Source organism: Pseudomassariella vexata (assembly GCF_002105095.1).
Source record: "Pseudomassariella vexata strain CBS 129021 chromosome Unknown BCR38scaffold_2, whole genome shotgun sequence".
NCBI lineage: Eukaryota > Fungi > Ascomycota > Sordariomycetes > Amphisphaeriales > Pseudomassariaceae > Pseudomassariella > Pseudomassariella vexata.
Genome location: NW_024467957.1, coordinates 3,095,413 through 3,114,712, shown reverse-complemented (window position 1 = coordinate 3,114,712; position 19,300 = coordinate 3,095,413). Strand labels below are relative to the sequence as shown.

Below are 19,300 nucleotides of genomic sequence, written 5' to 3'. Positions count from 1 at the left end.
GACACGTTCAGTCACACAGTGTCATTGTAAACTACGGCTCAATGAGGTCTAGAGGGGTTTTGCAGGCAGCTGGTGAAGCTAGTGGGGTGCATGGATTGAATGTCACGCCCATTGTCTTCCAACAGCTAAAAGAAGGTCATTTTGAAGATGATATACACAGGAAAAACGACTGCCACTTGACATAATGCTGTCCGCAAAGGGGTTTGGAGAGAGCTGGATTCAGTATTGATTATTTTGCGACCTCGAAGTTCCAACAGAAGTATTGCACGATTTATATGTATACCCATCCCAATTGGCGGCAATTCAAACTACCCACGCCCAAGCTCCGAAGCTCCTCACTTCTGCACCAAGGGAAACTCCGACATTAGCGCAACCCGGGCCACCCTGCAAGGCAGAGCTCCTGACGTGTTCCTGTTCCTGCCAATCTCGTAATCTTGAGCCTTGCCTTCCACTTTGACTTTCAAGATTTCATCAAGCATCAACAAACCCCATCCATCTCCAATCCAGCCCGATCAGATCATCGCCCCATCCAAAAATGCCCGGTCTCACGAGTGCCAGAGGCATTCTTTCTTTTCTCAGCGAGGACGAGGCCGAGCTCAAGGTTTTCGCTTTGCAGACGCTGAACGACGACATTGACACGGTTTGGATCGAAGTCGCCGGTGCCCTCGGTCAAATGTGCGCATTTGCTTCCTGGTGATTGATCCATGGTCACGAAATCATGCTGACAATGGCTTCAGCGAGGCTCTTTATGAAGATGAATCCTTCCCCGAACGCAAGCTGGCGGCCCTGGTCCTCTCCAAGGTCTACTACCACCTCCAGGCCTACGACGAGAGCATGTTCTTTGCTCTGGCTTCTGGAGATCTCTTCAAGCTAGACAGCCCTGGCGAGTTCGAGGAAACCATCATCTCGAAGTGTGTTGACCACTACATCGCCGCCAAGAACGAGAACCACTCCATCCTTCCTCAGAAGGAGAAAGACACGGACACCTCTCTTCCAACCCTGGCCACTGCGTTCAGCGGCAGCAACGCCGATGGTAACAACGCTTCGGCCTTGATCTCGCCCACGACCCCCTTCTCCCAGTCCACCCTGCCGTCCAAGTCTCTGCTGTCCCGCGCCTCGACCGACAACACCATCATCGAGCCCTCCTTCGAGCCCCCCAAGAAGCAACATCGATCCTCGTCCATCGCGCTCACCCACAACGAACTCGACACCCGACGAGCCATCGACAGCGTGATTGAGCGGCTCTACGAGACTTGTCTGAAGGAGGGCCGCTACAAGCAGGTTGTAGGAATCGCCGTTGAAGCCAAGCGCCTTGATGTCGTCAACAAGGTCATCCAACGGGCTGACGATGACCACGTGAAAGCTAAGGGCAAGGGTACCGACGATGAATCTCTTGGCCCTGCCGAGGAGCTTATGGACTACTGTCTGAGCATCTGCATGGATGTTGTCCAGGAGCGTGCTTTCCGTGACGAGATTCTCCAACTGGTGCTGGACATCCTCACCAGCGGCAGAGCCAAGGAGCCCGACTATTTCTCCATCGCAAAGTGCATAGTCTACCTGGACAAAGATGAGCAGGCTAGGGCCGTCATCAAGCGTCTGGTGGAAGAAGGCACCCCCAGTTCCACCGCCATTGCCTATCAGTTTGCATTTGACCTGTACGACAACGGCACGCAGGAGTTCCTGGGCAAAGTCCTCGCTCCTTTGCCCAGGGGCGAGCTCTCTAAATCAGAGCCTGGCACAACCGGAGGGAATGCGGACAGCGAAGACGCCACTGAGACAGACGCTCTGCTCGATAAGACTGATAAGAGCTCTACCGAGCACAGCTCTGTTACCCTCACCGAATTGGACGAGAAGAGGGGCGGCATATATAAGAACATCCGTTCCATCCTCGATGGCAGCAAGACCATCAGGCTCAACCTCGAGTTTCTGTACCGCAACAACCACACCGATTTGAGCATCCTTAACAAGGTTCGGGACAGTCTCGAGGGCCGCAACTCCATCTTCCATACAGCCGTCACATTCTGCAACGCCTTCATGAACCAGGGTACAACCAACGACAAGTTCTTCCGCGACAATCTGGAGTGGCTAGGCAAGGCTGTTAACTGGTCCAAATTCACTGCTACAGCCGCTCTCGGCGTCATTCATCGTGGTAACCTCTCGAACTCTAGGAAGTTGCTCGAACCCTACTTGCCAAGAGGGACTGGTGGCATTAGTGGTGGCTCTCCCTTCTCCCAGGGTGGTGCTTTGTACGCCTATGGTCTGATTCATGCCAATCACGGTGCTGGTGCCCTGAGCTACTTGAAGACCCAGTTCACTGCTGCCGAGGAAGAAGTCATTCAACACGGTGGTGCTCTGGGTCTCGGTATCGCTGGCATGGCCACTGGTGATGAGGAAATCTTCGAAAACCTCAAGACAGTTCTGTTTGCTGATTCTGCGCTCAACGGCGAGGCTGTGGGTTTAGCTATGGGTCTGATCATGCTGGGCACTGGTAATGTCAAGGCATTGGAAGACATGGTTACCTACGCACATGAGACGACTCACGAGAAGAGCGTACGCGGTCTGGCACTGGGCATGGCTTTGATCATGTACGGCCGCCAAGAAGGTGCTGATGTCATGATTGAAGGTCTTCTAAACGACCCGGACCCGACGCTGCGATATGGTGGTATCATGACAGTGGCCATGGCCTACTGCGGAACCGGCAGCAACAAGGCTATCCGTAAGTTGTTGCACATTGCTGTCAGCGATGTCAACGACGACGTGCGCCGAATCGCCGTCATGAGTTTGGGATTCATCCTGTTCCGCAAGCCCGGCAGTGTTCCACGCATGGTTGAGCTCCTGTCCGAGTCGTACAACCCCCACGTCCGATATGGTTCCGCAATGGCCCTGGGTATCTCGTGCGCTGGCACTGGCTTGGACGAAGCTATAGATCTCCTTGAGCCCATGATGAAGGACCCTACCGACTTTGTCCGTCAAGGCGCCCTCATCGCCCTGGCCATGATCATGATGCAGCAGAATGAGGTCATGAATCCCAAGGTCGCTGCTATTCGCAAGACACTGAAGAAGGTTTTGGGCGATCGCCACGAGGATGCCATGACCAAGTTTGGTGCTGCTCTTGCGCTTGGCATCATCGATGCTGGAGGCCGCAACTGCACTATCGGTCTGCAAACCCAGACGGGCAACCTCAACATGGCAGGGATTGTCGGTATGGCCGTCTTCACGCAGTACTGGTACTGGTTCCCATTCACCCATTTCCTGTCTCTGGCCTTCACCCCGACTTCCATCATCGCCCTCGACCATGACTTGGACATCATCGACACCAAGTTCCACTGCTCTACCAAGCCCAGCCTGTTCGACTACCCGCCTGAGCAGGAGACCAAGGCCGAGGAGGGTCCTGCTCTGATTGCCACCGCGATCTTGTCTACCACTGCTCAAGCCAAGCGTCGTGCGCAGAAGAAGGAGAAGGCCCAACGTCGCGAGAGCATGGACATTGACTCTACACCTACAGTGTCCAAGCCTGCTGCTGAAGACAAGATGGAGCTTGACAAGCCTGCCGAGGAGAAGAAGGAAGAGTCAGCCGAAAAGGACAAGGAGACTCCGCCTCCTGACAGCAAGAAGAAGGCAGAGAAGGAGAAACCTGGCTACGAGGTCGACAACATGAGCCGTGTTCTACCCGGACAGTTGAAGTACATCACGGCTACGAAGGGACGATACTGGCCCGTCAAGCTGGTACGGCCTGGTCCTTTGGTGAGTTAACCTGATTCCTTCCGATACTGTAATATTTACTGACTTGCGATAGCCCACTGGAGGACCCATCTTGCTCCATGACTCTCGGCCTGACGAAACCAAGGCACTTATCGAGGAGAAGCTCCCGAAGGTTTCTGTGGATAAGGCGCCAATTCCTGGTGGTGCCGGAGGTGCTGGAGGAGTCACTGCTTCTTCTCGAAGAATCAATGTTGAGGAGGCTCTACTGCGCCAGCTGGGCATCTCTCCAGCCAACTTGGGAGTTGGTGCTGGCGAAGGCGCGGCTGCTGCGGCTGGTGTCTTGACTGCTGTTGATGAGGATGGTGAAGGTGCCGAGGAGGCTTCGGTGCCCAAAGACTTCGATTACGAGACCGATTCTGAGCCTTATGAGGAATAAGGGCAGCGCGATGGACATAATCTTGGTGTACGATGGTGGTAACATGTAGCATAGTTAGACATTTGTAGCATCCCTTGTCACTGCGCTGTCACAAGGCATAGACTGCGTTCTCTGCGCTATCAAGCTGTTGCTTTTCGAACCTCGTACTTTCGGCTCAGTTGCACGCATTTGGCCACATACTGAGCGTCTTCCATAGTATGGTGTTGAAACGAATATCACCCCCGGACTAATTCACGAAACATGAATAAAAACGCCAAAACCCACACGAAGCTGGGTACCCGACCAAGCCAACTTGCCTCGACAGCCCTCAGCCCACACGCCCATTCCACGTTTGCAGCTAGACAACACCAGCGACCCGTCATCCCAGCAATGCGACTTCAAGCCTGAGTTTCACTGCTTCCAGTCATGTCCCATCTCGGCTCGGCACAGCATCATGAATAAAGTCTAGGGCCGGCATTAGTATTGTGCATCTTAGGTAAGCACAAAGGGAAGGCAGCCAAACTCACCAAGCTCAGATCCACCCTCTTCGCAACGCGGGGCTTCCAGACGCTCTTGATTTAGCTGCCTGTAAAGGCCCTGTCATTATACTCGACCTTGTGGATGACAGTGAACGCAACACCGCTAACGCTGACGGTCGTCATAGTGGCCAAGCCGTCGTTAGGCCGTATCACCACCAGTACCTACTCTCTGGCGGCGGTTTGGAGCTAACGGCCGAATACGAGTTAGCTCAGAACGGGTAAGAGAGATATGAAGCGATAGAGATAAAACCACCTGAGCTGAATAACAGGAAACCTAGCTTTGATTTGGAGTTGATTTTCATCCCCAAGGCTTGGTTAGTAGCCTAGCAGAACCCTGATATAGATAGTCTTGCTTGTCTTACAGTACCACCCAGGCTACAAAGCCACCACTAATAGAAGCTTGAAGAAAAGCACCTCTCACATCTTTGTCAAATTCACCTACTCTACTTATGTTCCTTAGGGTCCATGCAGAGCTCTAGAACATCAACCTGCGTGGTTTGTAGTTTGTTGATACGTGACCCCACGGTGGGTTACCCTGTAGCTATAGATAAGATAGATAAGATAAGATGAGAGCTATAAAAGAGCTCCGCCAGGCCAGAATAGCTGACCTGGCCAACCTTTCTGGTACGAAAAGGTAGGGGGACCCACTGGTTAGGTGAATCCATTCACTTGGATACTATAATGTTGCGCACTACTACACTATAATGCCTTTACCTCCTAGTAGCATGCATCACTTTCCTACTACAATAATTCACATCCCATATGCACCTGCATCATTTGTACTAGCAGCAGAGGTAGATTTAAGTAAACCACAACTCGATACAATCATGTAAAGGTAATTATAGCACTTAATACCACGGTAAGTCATTCATGTTAACCATCCTTCCGGGATGGGCAGATATATGGCATTAGTAGGCTGCTCTAAGACGGACTCGAAAATCTAATACCTTTGATACAAAGAGAACGCATTTGATATTGTAACTGTTTTCCAGCTTCCTCCAGCTGTAAATGTGGTGGCTTAAATTACAAAGGTACACATATGATACGTGACCCCAGGGGGGGTTGCCCTATAGCTAGAGATAAGATAGATAAGAGCTATAAAAGAGCTCTGCCAGGCCAGAATAGCTGACCTGGCCATCCTTTTCCAATACAACAATTCACACCCCATATGCACTCGCATCAACATAAGAGAAAGCATAAGAGCACCAGAGTAAGACCCCTTCTTCTACGGGTATCAATTAAAGCAAGTGAATTAAGACAATCATGATGACTCTATGGCAGCCTAGGGTTTCTCAAATAAACTCGCAAGCCGTTTGCATCATTTCCCATCAGAAATACGTAGCTCATCTTGCGTGACTTCCGTTCTTAACTTCCGTTCTTACTATCCGTGAACACGTCTAAACAATCACACAATCACTTCCACCATCACCAATTCTCCAACCAAATATTAGTAAATTTAAGAGCCCAACGCACCAAAGCCTACTTCCATGCATCTCATAATGGCTGAGAAGAGACTGTGCCCTGATCTACTTGTCCTCAGCAGTGCCCTCAAGAACGTCAAGACCAAGGAAGAGATCCAGGAGGTAAGAATTGTCTTCTCAGAAATAGCGTTCACAATCAACTGGGCCAGGTTGAGTCTCCATATGAAGGCTTTTGTAGCGCAATCACTCGTCGATTGGGAAAACAAGTGGAAGTCTTTCTATAATCCATATCTGATCCGAGATGAGATGAAGCCTCAAACCTGATCCTGAAGACGAATCTCCCCTGGATCAAAGTACACCTCATGATCCCCGCTTATGACAAGAACTCTAAATCCTTCATGAACCTCGTTCTTAACCATTAACATTACCTTCCGACCTGTGCAAGCACCAAGTGTGAGAATCTTTCTGGCACTGAACAACAAACTTGAAGCATTCCGGGCAGATGCAGAATTGGCCACCATCGCAAATACCGCATATATAACAGTCACTACTATCCGGAATATATAGCGTGCAGACGTCGCACCAAGCTGATGATGTAGACGTTGCTAGCCCGCTTTCCTTGCTTGTGTCGTTTTCGTCGGATTGCAAGCCTACTCTAATGGCAATTCGATGGATAAGCTGAATGAGTTGAAGATTATCACTCCTTTTTGCCCACCACATCAATGTCCGGCCGAAGGAATCCCTCAAGGTAATGCAGGTATCATCCATAGCGAGTAAGAGCTCTGATACTTTGATATGTCCGTTTCTTACTGCCGCAAATAATGGTGTTGCGTCGTAGCAATCCTTGCTATAGAGCTCTGAAGGATGTTTGGCAACTATTAGTTGCACTAGTTCATGATGTCCCCGCATCGCAGCAAGAAAAAGTGCCGTACGTCCATTGCTGTCTTTATTCGTAGCGTCAGCTTTAGAGTTTCCGAGCAGCATTTTGAACACTTCTGTGTGTCCGTTATATGAGGCTGCGAGTAGTGGTGTCCATCCACCCTTATCTGCAACAGTGAGATCGGCCCCTTTCTCGAGCAGGATCTTGACCACTTCGGCGTGTCCCTTAGTAGAGGCATTCTTTAGTAGCGTCCATCCGTTCTTGTTTACAACGGTAAGATCGGCCCCTTTCTCGAGCAGGATCTTGACCACTTCGGCGTGTCCCTTAGTAGAGGCATTATTTAGTGGCGTCAATCCGTCCTTGTTTACAACGGTGAGATCGGCCCCTTTCTCGAGCAGGATCTTGACCACTTCGGCGTGTCCGTGATATGAGGCTATGTTTGGTGGTGTCCATCCGTACTTATTTGCAACAGTGAGATCGGCCCCGTTCTCAAGCAGCATCTTGACCACTTCGAGGTGTCCATTCCATGCAGCCAAGTACAGTGGTGTCCTTCCGTCTTGGCCAGCATTCTTACATTCCGCTCCTGCTTGAATTAGCAGGTCTACCATTTTCAGTTACCCTTGAGACAAGCAACTCCTAAAGCTGTTCGTTGTGAACCCCCCTTTTCGTTTGGATCATACTTGCGGGTATGAAGGACATACCTTATTGTCTCCACCATTCCAAGTCGTGACGCGTAATACAAAGGGCCGGCAGCAGTAATATAATTTTCTCCCGCTATGGCCTTTGATTCTTCATCATGTTGGTCAAACCGTGCCCTCCAGGCATCCCAGTTTGTATTTCTGGTACCGAAAAATCTGTTGATATCGCTGACAATATCCGTATCGTTTGGCTCGCTCACAGTTGCATGTTGATACCATGAACCTGCTGCATAATCTCGGAATGACCGCTGGACTTGGTTGTCGTCTGTTTGAAGGGTTTCTTGCTAGACTGCCCGGAAATTCACGTAGCGGAGACACAACTTCCCGAGAATAATATTCTGGATAACCTCGTTTGATGACCTTAGTCGTTCATTATTCACTAAAAGGCTACCCGGGGCCGGCATGTTGGAGATCAAGTACTCCCTGACTGAAAAATGAGTCAGGTGTACGGTTCTCACTCCCACAGATGATTCTGATGAAGTACCCTGAACTTCTAGGAGCGAGCCACAGAGGCCGAGTATCCCGCGATTAACATAATCTTCGTTAATAGAATCCGGTAAGTCTTCTACCGGGAGATCGTCGCAATCGTTATCGAGAAGCAGAGCTTCGGTTATCTCGCAAATCGTTAATGGTCGTAGAGCAAAGGCTGTCCAGCGTAGCAGAGAAAAGGCTCGAGTCCTTTTCAATATTGGCAAATTCGAGATATCTTTCCAGTACCGCTCGTAAGTTTGCTCAAGCCCGGCTGGGGTGTCTTCAATGGCGGCCCGAAGCTGGTTTCTACTCATGTAGCCCTCCAAGGAGTCCCCTTGAAACTTTAGCCGCAGGAACTGTCCGTCGCAACGATTAGACATTTCCTGGGAGATGCTATCCTTTACCGATTCCTTTTTATCAGGCAATTTGCTGTTGACAATGCTTCTAGAATACAATAGCGTGTCGCGTCGGTTATCCTCCGTGGAGATCTCGTGCTTAAAGAAACTCTCGCTCTTACGACTGAAGAGGGCTTGCCGAATTTCAGGTTCATCGCGGCTAACAATTAAAACCCGAGTGTTCGTACCTGCGACTGCTTTCCTAAGCGTTTCAAGAAATCGGGCCACGGAATCGATATCGTCCACTGTTCGATATTCTCTAACCCAGGTGCATTCATCTAGGCCATCCAAAACGAAAGTGCACTCGGGTACAGCGTGGACGATATCGCGGAACATTTCGACGACATGTGCGCGCGTTGCTGGCTGTCCTCCTTGGGTCTCCCATATATCTGAGACGACTTCAAATGCCTTGGGACGGGATAGTAGTACCTGGGATATCCATGATCTTATCGCCACATACGGGTCTCCGCGGCTCTCCAATTCGGACGAAAAGAAGAAATGCGCGACGGACGCGTCAGGGAGAGTAAAGAGATGCTCAATTACTCTGGCACAGAGAATGGTCTTTCCGAACACAGCAGGCCCATGGACCCACAGAAGCTTGGAACCTGCTGGGAAATCGGGTGAAGCCCATTGACAGAAGTCAGGTCGGTCCAGGATCCAGTCGCATGTGCCGTGCAGTCTCCTTTGAATAGATTTGTCATAGACCTCATTCGCTCTGTAGCCACCTAGCAGCCAGGTGCATACATCCCTCCGTGTCTTGGCTTCACCAATTAGCTGAAGACTAGGAAGTGGGACAGTAAGAGAGCTGACCTTCTATCTCGACTAGGATCCGTTGGAACTCGACATTCCAAGCCCCAGTGTCTACTGATTCACCTCATTAGCATGTATCTGCAGAAGCTGCGGTGGGGGCGCGTACCATCTGGGCCTCCGGTAGCGTGAATGCTGCCCGTGGGTCCGTCATGTCCTGCGCGTGTATGCTTCGTACCATCCAGCGGTACCAAGTTGTGCAACTCCTCCACTAGTGCTCTGAGTAGTTGGACTTGGGCTATGCGTTTCGCCTTGACTCTTAGCGCCCAGTTAAGCTTGCTCCTCTTTGATTCAGACGGGCTGCGATGATTCGGGATGCTCTTCGAGTCTTCTCCAGAATTGCTTGGCAGGAGGGCATCGTCTGGATCGCTACAAATATCTCGGATGCTCGATAGGAGTTTGTCGACCGTCGGACGTGTCTGTTCATCATCGAGAGCCTCATGATGGTCGACTGATACTTGTTTTTGCTGGAACCCGACAGCCTGGCCCCATTTTTTGAAGCGGAGAATATTAGCCTCAAACAGAGTTACCAGATGTCGTGAGTCGGTTCCAAATTCCCTGTAGGCGTCGAACTTGTCGAGAACTTCCAAACAGGTGCTGGCCAGCGAGACCGATAACCCCGAGGGCGAGACCCACCGGTTCGGCCATGTGCGCTGAGTGCACAGTTACTCGATCGAACTCTGGGTACGCGAGGATTGGTCAGAAGAATAAGTTGGATAGGTCTTTTGGCACTCGGTATGGCTAAAACGTCGTGGTAGCGTGAAGGTGGTGATCTCGGTGCTTACCTAACTGCCTAGGAAAGCAGACCGACCGATGCCCCCAGTCAACCCCTCACATCTCTGCATCTACCTTAGAAACATGATTGGCTGACCTGCAGTGGGCTTAGCGAAGATAATGCAGCGCCTAGAATATTGAGGATCAAGCTGCTATTAGTGATCCACATGGTTATCCGTCCATCGCGCAGCATGGCACACTACAACGAAGCGGTACAGTGACCGCATAGCGCCAGCAAGACCACAAGGCAGATCTTTCTAGGTCAGCTTAAGCTAGGACAGCTTGACCTGAACAATAGATCAAGTCGAATCTAGGATATTCTTGCCTTGTAGATAGCTGCGGACTGCATGGTGTGCTTAATAGGTGCTACAAATTTCAAACTCTACTTGCACCCTCTTGAGTCGTAGCAACTGCTCCTATTAGATGTATTTATTTCAGTCTCCAGAAGTGTAAATTGTGTGGATAAGAGTTCTAAGTGCGGAGCACCGCAGTGGGGAGGTGAGGTCGAGTGTGGGATCTGGCAAGCTTTCCCGTTATCTAGATGCAGTCTGCGCAATCCGTTGCACTACTATAGTAATCGCAACCAATTTGGCAATTAAACCACACAACATTATCCACGGTATGGGACAGGCGTAGCGAATCGCAGCGTCCTTTAGCAAAGTATCGATGAAATGGGAAAATTCTGTCCATTCCATTACTATGCACAACGCCGAGCGTACCAACCTATGAGACTTACCGACAATGCCAGGATAGGTACAAACAACGCAATAAATACCGCAGACTACCGATGGGCCATAAGTAACAAAGGCTCGAGTCAAGACTTAAAGGACAAGCAATATATACGGATTGGTCGGTTTGGTATCTGACGCACGGGGTTTCCCTGTGTATTACATTAAGTCTGTATCTTTTCTCCAGGTTTGATCCTACGTGATGGATATCATGTATAAACAACACTTGCTTAAACAGTTCTACATTTTTCCTGTTGCTTCGTTAGCCAAATAGCTGCTTATAGACACGAAGATGATAACTTCGTCGGCTAGCGTTACCGGCGCTCTCTTAAACTGGTATTAACTAATTAGTACTAACGAGCAATCGCGCTAGGTATTTACGTTAACCCACTTCTCGAGCTATATCTGCACGATCTTGTCGTAGCCTCAAAATGATGTAGAGATAAACTTTTGATTAAAATAGCTTAGGGCGGAGCTCCCTTTTTGGAACCGTAGGAATGTTATAGACGTAGTGGTGGATACAGGAGGGCGATATCTGTCGAGGTAGCACGAAATGGACGTGATCGGTCTCTAAGCCTCTTCCTCCCGCTTCGACTCCGACATCTCTATCAACGAATACTAAACTAAAGAAGAAAAGGGAAAGAAAGGGAGTGATCGTTCCCCTATTATAAGGAAAACGGGCGCATATAGATAGGGATAGCCTATACCAGGATGTCCCTGCTTATCGTCTATATAGCAGTCATTACATCCACCCCCTTCGAAGAGGGTCGCCTGCGAACCTCATATGCCTCTGTGTCCTTATTTCTTCGATCACCATCGACAGAGCTTTATTGTCCGGGGGGATTAGGGTCATCGGCACCCGCCTCCGAGGCCTTTTGCCAATATGCTAACCGTGCTAACGGTCCAGCGCTCTCTGGAAACTCCGTATGAAACTTACGGAGTTTCGATACCGTATTCTTAAATCTCCTAGTATTGTACTATATATTATCCGGATCCGCGCCTAGCCAATCTACTATATACTCGAGTTTGGCCCGATAGATCCGTAACGAAATAATCTTCGATATATACTACTCGCGTTCTCCGCTAACTACTATTAGTGACGGTAGCTAACGACGTTAGCTGGGAACCGAGTTGTTTAGATCCTTCCGCAGGCGGTCGGCAGGGAACTAGCTATAGCCCCTAAGTGTTATCGAGAAGAGAGCGATACGGTGATGAAGTTAGGCACAGTCATCGATTCCACGACTTTTAATCATACTGAGTCCAAAAAGGAAACATGGCCTTCAAGTTTGTCCCAGCTTTCACGATCTGTTTGAACTTCTTAAAACGATCGTGAAGGTTCATCATGAAACACCACGGGGCCGCCAGCGTCCCGTCAGTCCGTCAACCAATGTCTGCTCATATTGAACTATCCACTGTGAAAAATGTATGTAATATGCATCCGTATCATATCTGCGATTTGCCGGTTATAAGCTCACTTTAACGAATTCGGTCAGGTGGTAACTCTTGTAGCTATCGAGAATAAGCAAACGATATTCTGTCGAATATCACGTGTGTCCAATCGAGTAGTCAGCAGTGCGTAAGATTGTATATGAATGAGGTGTATTCTTGTCTGTCTTCTATTCTCGCGAACTCCCGTTGCTCTGCCTTTTATGGATTCTTTCGGAAAATGTCGGAGGTGCATTGTTCAGGTGTCTGACCCCTAAGTGGACCGTAACGTTGGAGTTACTTTCGGGAAGAGGGGTTCATTTCGCCGTCTGAACTTCAAGTGACACTAGTCTTCTCTAGTGCCATATTATTTCTGAACCTAGGAACCAGGTGTCCTATCTGACATATTCCCCATTATAAGACCTCTTGTCAGAGAACAGAATGCCATAGGCACCAGTGGGTGTCAGGACACTGAACGCAGGACACCGGCGGGCCGCCGGAGGGGTGTTTCGGACAAAAGACTCCCGAATCATGATTATAATCTATGTGAAGCTTTGGGATGACGAGAGTCAAGATCCTTGGCATCGCCGACCCTGCTGTTATGCCGGGTCCAAGCGGCGGCCTAGCTATCTATATAAGGTCCATCTCGAAGTAGGATAGGGAAGGAGTTGTCAGAGCCACAAGTGTCATCCGAGGCGGGCCGGCTTCCACCAGGTAGGAAGCCGTTTGTGGCGGCTAGAGAGCCGCTTGTGGCGAATGAGAGCCGTTGAAGCCGTTTGCAGCGGATAGGGAATCGCTTGGTTGCAGATAAGGAGCCGCTGTCCAAGATATTGGCCGAAGTCGGAGGAACACAGACATACGGAAGCAAACATCCAGAATCCAAGAGAGAACCTCGGCTGGCTATAAGTAAGGAGTCGAGACGGAGGAAGATAGAGAGGGCAGAGATCAATGCATCACCGTGGGCACCCCTACCTGAGACCGCCAGTGACCACCCGGTGCTACGTAGGAGGGACGCCCGTTACTCCCCATCACTCTGTACTATTGCCTTCGGCCTAGCCGTACCCTGACACCTCTCGTATACTTATCGAAATACTAAATCTATTCGAGGCCTCGCTTATTTATCGTTTAACCGTTATCGCTAATAGGCTGTTTTCAGGCTAGGACGAGAGGTGGTATTTGCCGGCGATAACAATAAACGGCGGAGTTGTCTACCCTTAGGAATTAACGCCCTGGATTACGGTAACTTATTTGTTAGGCAACCTTGGTGGGCTTTGCCAAGACCACCAAGGTTACCACGTGACTTAACCCTTCGGGACTAAGTCCAACCTTCGTGCTCCATAGGACTAGATAGAATGTCATGCTTTTACAACCTCACAAATCTTTGACCACCTTTGCGTGTAACAGATAGCCTAACTAAATAAATCATCACCACAGTATCAGAGAAAAGCTTATACATGGAGTAAATATAACGTATATATAGCGTAGGAGTATATATATAGGGCTAAACTATCTAATTTGCATATATACCGTATATATGTAGCTTAGCTTTAGGAAATATCTATAAAGTAATCTTCGGTTACGTATATCTATAGATCCAGATACTATTACATTTTGTAGCATATGCTAAGCTTAAGTTAGATTCCGATCAGACTACTTAGTATAAGCGTCACATAGGTGAATCATAGGTTACATATATGCTGCACATATTCTCAGTACTCATAGAAACTTGAACGATATTATATTATAGCGACTACTTCTATTAGTATTCTTACTTACTTAAATTTTAATTATCTAAGATTTATTTAGTATATTAATCCTATATATAGTATATATAACCGTAATAGTATAGTACCGTATATGCAAAACATATGTAACTATACATGTGCTTTGCATATGAGATACTATAAAAGTCTAGTACTGTGCTTTATACCTAATTTGGTAAGCTATCCTTGGCAAAAACTTGGCCAGGGTTAGAACATTTCTGACCCTGATCAACTTTGTTGCGCCACAAAATTTCTACCCCCTGGTCAACTCTTTCTGACCCTGGCCAACTGTAACCTGCTCGACCGCGACATACGAATTTCAAATTACTCAAGTAAGGTAGTGCTACACTCGTACAAACGAGGCTCCTTTTCCAAGTACACAATAATGCGCAGTAAAATCAAGTGTACTAGGGGATATGTTAACTGCATGGCCTATATAATATCTATATATACAGGGAAAACGAAGCGGGAGATAAATGATATATAGACGCCTGGCGAGGTATAGGTGTCTTCATCAATGTCATCAGCAACCGGGGGGTATAACGTCTTTATCTTCCAACCAATCCTTGAGATGTTTCGGACAAATTTGATTCTGTCCAGAGTCATACTGTGGAAGTGAGGCATTGAAAAGGAGTAAAAGTCATTGATTTACTTGTTGAGGAGCTTGAAATTGAATCAGCACTACTTCAGTCTCCCAGCAGGTGGAACGCTAAGAATTAGTGGATTTCGCCACCCCTCACCGCCAGAAACGCTCTAACTTTTGAGCTGTGACGCGCAGTGTAACGCCTGATTCCACAGCCATAGATCTGCATCGTGGTCCTTCTGCCTTTCTGACGTTTGTCAGCTTTCCCAGTTCTTCCGAGGTCCCATTTGGCACCTCACCTTTTACATGGCAGTTCCTCGGTCGCCATGATCGCCCATCGCACATCATGGTTTCGTCGTCAGCAGCAGTATCGACGCTGACCCGGCCGCAAGTAGCCGTCAGCATCTTCACGGCCGCTATTACTGCGGTGTCGCTCGGCTGTTTTTACTACTACTACTACTTCCCAAACCAAAAGGCCGATGACGAGAACGAACCCCTTCCAGGACCTGGGCTGCATCGAAGTAATGCTGTTCGAAGGCACCGCCCCAATGCTCAACAACCCGACTCCGACTCAGATGAGCATGGGGACGAGAATGTCGACACAACCGCCCGCATCCCCCTCGAGGAAGGGGTCAACACGGCCACCGCTGCAAGAAATCTGACGGGCCTATTGGCAACCGACGGACAGAATGACGATGACTGGTACAACGATGAAAGACACGTACCCAGATTCCAGCGCACCGGCGAGAATATCGTAACGCTACTGTTTAGGGTTTCGGAAGACAATGCGCGACGGAATGCCTACGTCCACCGCGGCTGCCAATGTAATGGATGTGGCATGGTCCCCATACGAGGCATAAGATACCGCTGCGCCAACTGCGCCGACTTCGATCTCTGCGAGGTGTGTGAGGCTCAAGGTCTGCATAACAAGACCCATGTTTTCTACAAGGTCCGCGTACCAGCACCACCTTTTGGTCCCCGTCACGTACAGCCCGCCTGGTATCCTGGAGATCCTGATAGTCAGATTCGCAGCCTGCCGAGATCCTTGCTATCCAAGTGGTCCCACGAGACGGGGTTTGAGCGCGTGGAGCTGGACGCTTTCTGGGAGCAATGGACCTTCATGGCAAATACTGAATGGAGGGATGATCCTGATGGCTTATGTCTAGCCATGGATCGCAAGACCTTTGAGCGCTGCCTCATTCCATCTGGCGGTTATCGGTACACCTCGCCCAACTTGATTCACGATCGCATGTTTGCATTTTACGACACCAACAAGGACGACCTTATCAGTTTCCAGGAGTTTCTGCATGGCGTTTCCTACCGTAAGAGGAAGGACAAGCTCAAAAGGACTTTCGATGGCTATGACATAGACGGCGATGGCTTCGTGAATAGACGCGACTTCTTGCGCATGTTTCGCGCATATTACGTCCTCTACAAGCAGATGCATAGGGACATCTTGGAAGGCCTGGATGATCATATGATGACCACGACAGAAGCCCAACAACTTGTCACCAGCAGAGCACCGCTGAGCAGTCTTTTCGGTCGGGAGGGTAGCGTTCCTGCCGGTGATCACTCGAGACCCATAGAAGGCAAGATCTTTCATTCGAATGGCGAAGTGGATATCCGAGATGGGAAAGACGGTGCTGTCAATGAGGATAAGCCCGATACTTCGGCCCGCGATGAGATCTTGACTGGACTGTTTGCGAGAACCGGCAGCAGAAGCTTATTCACCGAGTCCTTTGGGGCATCATCCAGGCGGACTCGTTCTCCAAATGGCGATTCTTCTCAATATTTGGCTGGTATCATCAACCCCCCGCAGAACACTGTTGATCTAGCATCCTTGATCAATGGTGACTACAGTCAACTTGACGACATATTAGCCTCAATCCGTAGTGAAGCACCACACCCTGATGTAGACGAAAGTGGCAGCAGTGACTCTTCTGACGAAGAAAACCACACGACGCCTGGGGTTCGCGATGCACATAACAGCTCAGCGGCAGAGGCCGGCATGAATATCACCGACGAATCGGCTAACGCTCGGTTGTCAATTCCCGATGCCTCCCAGTTCACCAACCTGATTCCCACCGACAGTCAATTACGCGCTCAACACCAAGCGATTGGAGCCAGCACCCAGCGTCTTGGTCTCGACAAGAGGAAGAGAATTCAAGCGAGGAGGCAATTGCATGAGCGATGGAAGCGACGACAGTTCTACCTTGACGAGGAAGAGGGTGCACAACCACCTCAGGGGTGGGACGAGGACGAGGACGTGCTAGTGAACTTGAACGGGATCGCAGAATCTTCCAAATTTCCGCGGCCGGTGTTTTCTGCCCGTTCGAGGTCCTCTTCCAAGGTTCGCTTCGCGGAGGACACGGACGATTTCGATATTCGATCGAACCCGTCCACGTCTTCCCGGAGTGTTCCCGAGCGGTGGGGGGGAATGGAAATCCCCGACGCCGAGCGCGATGCTGGAAAGGAGATACTGTATCAGGTCACTCAGCAAGCCTTCAATGAACTCCTGGATGACATCTTCAAGAAGCAAGAAGACCTGGCGATTCAATGTGCCGAAACGAAAGAGGACCGCGACAAGTATCGTCACCTCTTTGAACACATCGAAACCGAGCCATACTCTAGAACACCGCCAGAGAGACCAGAGAGGCCAGCTTACCCGTCAAGCAGTCATCCCACCGGCGAACGAAGTCTAGATGAACTACTGTCTATGACTGGATACACCGTCAGCTCACCACCCGAAGATGACGATGAGTTGCCCAATCTCGACCCCCAGGATCGACCAGGAGAGACTTCTGATCAGCAAGACAACGGCAGCAAGTACGAAAAGGAGAATAAGGTGGTTGAGCCCGTTACTCGTACTAGGGACCCCGAAGTACCGGAAAACTACGATCCCACTATGCCGCAATTCCGGCCAAATAGCTCTCAAGCCTTGGCCAAGGATTCTACGACGTCGCACCAAGCCACCACCTCTTGCAACAAGCCCTCTGACTCTGAATCCACCAAATCCAATGACACGAATGACATGAAAGCATCCCAAGGGCTGCGCATCGAGGAGAAGCCTCGGGACAAGGATGACGAAGCAGAACCACTCGGCCACATACCCCACTCGACGCTCGTGACGTGGAAACGTCTCGACCTGGCCGAAGAGGAGGCCAAGAAGCGCGACGGCTGGGGCAAGCTTAGCTACAACGAGTTTGAGGCCATCTACAAAAAGCACGAGTTTGCAGACAGCAGCCGCAACCGACTGGACTACCTGGGCAGCTGGATCGACTTCTGCATCCCCTAGGGCAGGAAGCCGAGACTGAGAAAGCGCCGTGATTCAGACGACCCTAATTCGCCGCCCATGTTGCGCTCCGGCGAGTCGTTAGTCGCGGTGGAGCAGGCTTTCTTGGGGACTGACGGGATTCATTGGCGGCCTGGAGACGAGTTTCCAGGCTGACCGGACCTTGAGCTTTCAATTGGCATATCTGTTGGCAGAGTTGACAGAGTTCGAACGGGGCCAGAGGATGAAAGAGGATGAACGTGGATGAAGGTAATTGACTAGAAGAACTCCTTGTTAAGGACGGTACGCTGTACCGATATTGAACATAGTGATAGATTACTTGGTCTCACCAGATGACTCATCCCATGCTGGGGAGTTGCATATTGAAAATATCAGTCGAATGGCACGCTATGTCATATTTTACAACCTGTCTCGTTTGCGACCCCCTCCCCCTTGCTAGAAGTAGTAGCCCCGCTTGCATGGAACGATGGCACCATGTATTATAACTTTTGTGCATATTCCCGGCCCACGCGTTAGATCGCATTGTATATCTCAGCAGTTGTGACGGTCATTCCGCCTAGCCGAGTGCGACTTGCTGGTATTAACATTGGATTAGCAACCCTGCACCAATCACTTGTGCACGGACTTGCAGGACCAGGGAATCGAGATTATAAGTCTAGCTAGAGCCATTGGAACAACATGCAATTAGCTTAATCTCAAGCCGCATTCTTGCTGCATTCACTGGCCTCATCAAGTGGTCGCCATGGATTCTCTATTCTCGGGAGTTGTCGTTCTGATTGGTGTCTTCGCCATCCGTTCCCGGATAAGCATCTCCATCCCCAAGTCACAGTTCTGGCAACGCGTTTGCCAAGCCGAGGTTGTTCGAGAAGCTGGTTGGCGAGATTACGGGGAAAGGGTTGTTGTTAAGTGTTGAGGAGGAGCATCAGAGGCACAGGCGGTTGTTGGCGGGTGGGTATTCATGGTTCTTTTGTTGTTTGGGACTGGAGAAGTTGCGAGATGATAGAAGGAAAGGAGGTCAATGCGGTTTCTGTAGGTCCATTCTCGACGCCGAATATTCGGAAGCTGCTGCCAGTTTTACAGGAGAAAGCTATAGATCTTTCTTTTATCATGGATGGGGCTGTTGACGGTCAAAGTAAAGGGGTCATCGACAGTACGTGTCGTAAAAACTGAATCCTTGCTTATAATCATATTTCACTACTCACATAGGGAACATGCGAGGCCGTCGTCGCCATTCTCGGTATGGAGCTAGGCCATCCCTCCGAAGCAGCAGTCCCCAGTAACTTTGAACAACGCTACCACACAATTCTGTCACCGCCCCGCGTGGGTAAGCTGATTACGTTTATTGCCGTGGATGCCCATCTACGCACTTGTTCGCAACCCGACCATTCAATCCCGTCTTCCACGATA

General features: G+C 49.8%; 2 protein-coding genes across 2 annotated transcripts; both read left to right on the top strand.

Moving 5' to 3' along the window:
• Window positions 1-397: 397 nt before the first annotated feature.
• On the top strand, window positions 398-4,282 carry BCR38DRAFT_471669 (26S proteasome regulatory subunit rpn2). Its single transcript, XM_040862876.1, has 3 exons — window positions 398-675; window positions 738-3,744; window positions 3,797-4,282. Exons 1-3 carry the CDS (start codon window positions 536-538, stop codon window positions 4,136-4,138), a joined length of 3,489 nt encoding a protein of 1,162 aa, XP_040720307.1. The 5' UTR covers window positions 398-535; the 3' UTR covers window positions 4,139-4,282.
• Window positions 4,283-14,947: 10,665 nt separating this feature from the next.
• On the top strand, window positions 14,948-17,896 carry BCR38DRAFT_332440 (uncharacterized protein; the record flags this gene model as incomplete). The annotated part of the gene is made up of 2 exons (XM_040855143.1): window positions 14,948-16,644; window positions 16,756-17,896. 2 exons carry the CDS (start codon window positions 14,948-14,950, stop codon window positions 17,894-17,896), a joined length of 2,838 nt encoding a protein of 945 aa, XP_040720306.1.
• Between the last annotated feature and the right edge of the window lie 1,404 nt (window positions 17,897-19,300).

Excerpts from the sequence above, each read along its gene's own strand:
- BCR38DRAFT_471669 (XM_040862876.1), top strand. The coding sequence starts at position 536 with ATGCCCGGTCTCACGAGTGCCAGAGGCATTCTTTCTTTTCTCAGCGAG. Across the intron at positions 676-737 it reads GCCGGTGCCCTCGGTCAAAT|CGAGGCTCTTTATGAAGATG; the intron begins GTGCGCATTTGC and ends CAATGGCTTCAG. Across the intron at positions 3,745-3,796 it reads TGGTACGGCCTGGTCCTTTG|CCCACTGGAGGACCCATCTT; the intron begins GTGAGTTAACCT and ends GACTTGCGATAG.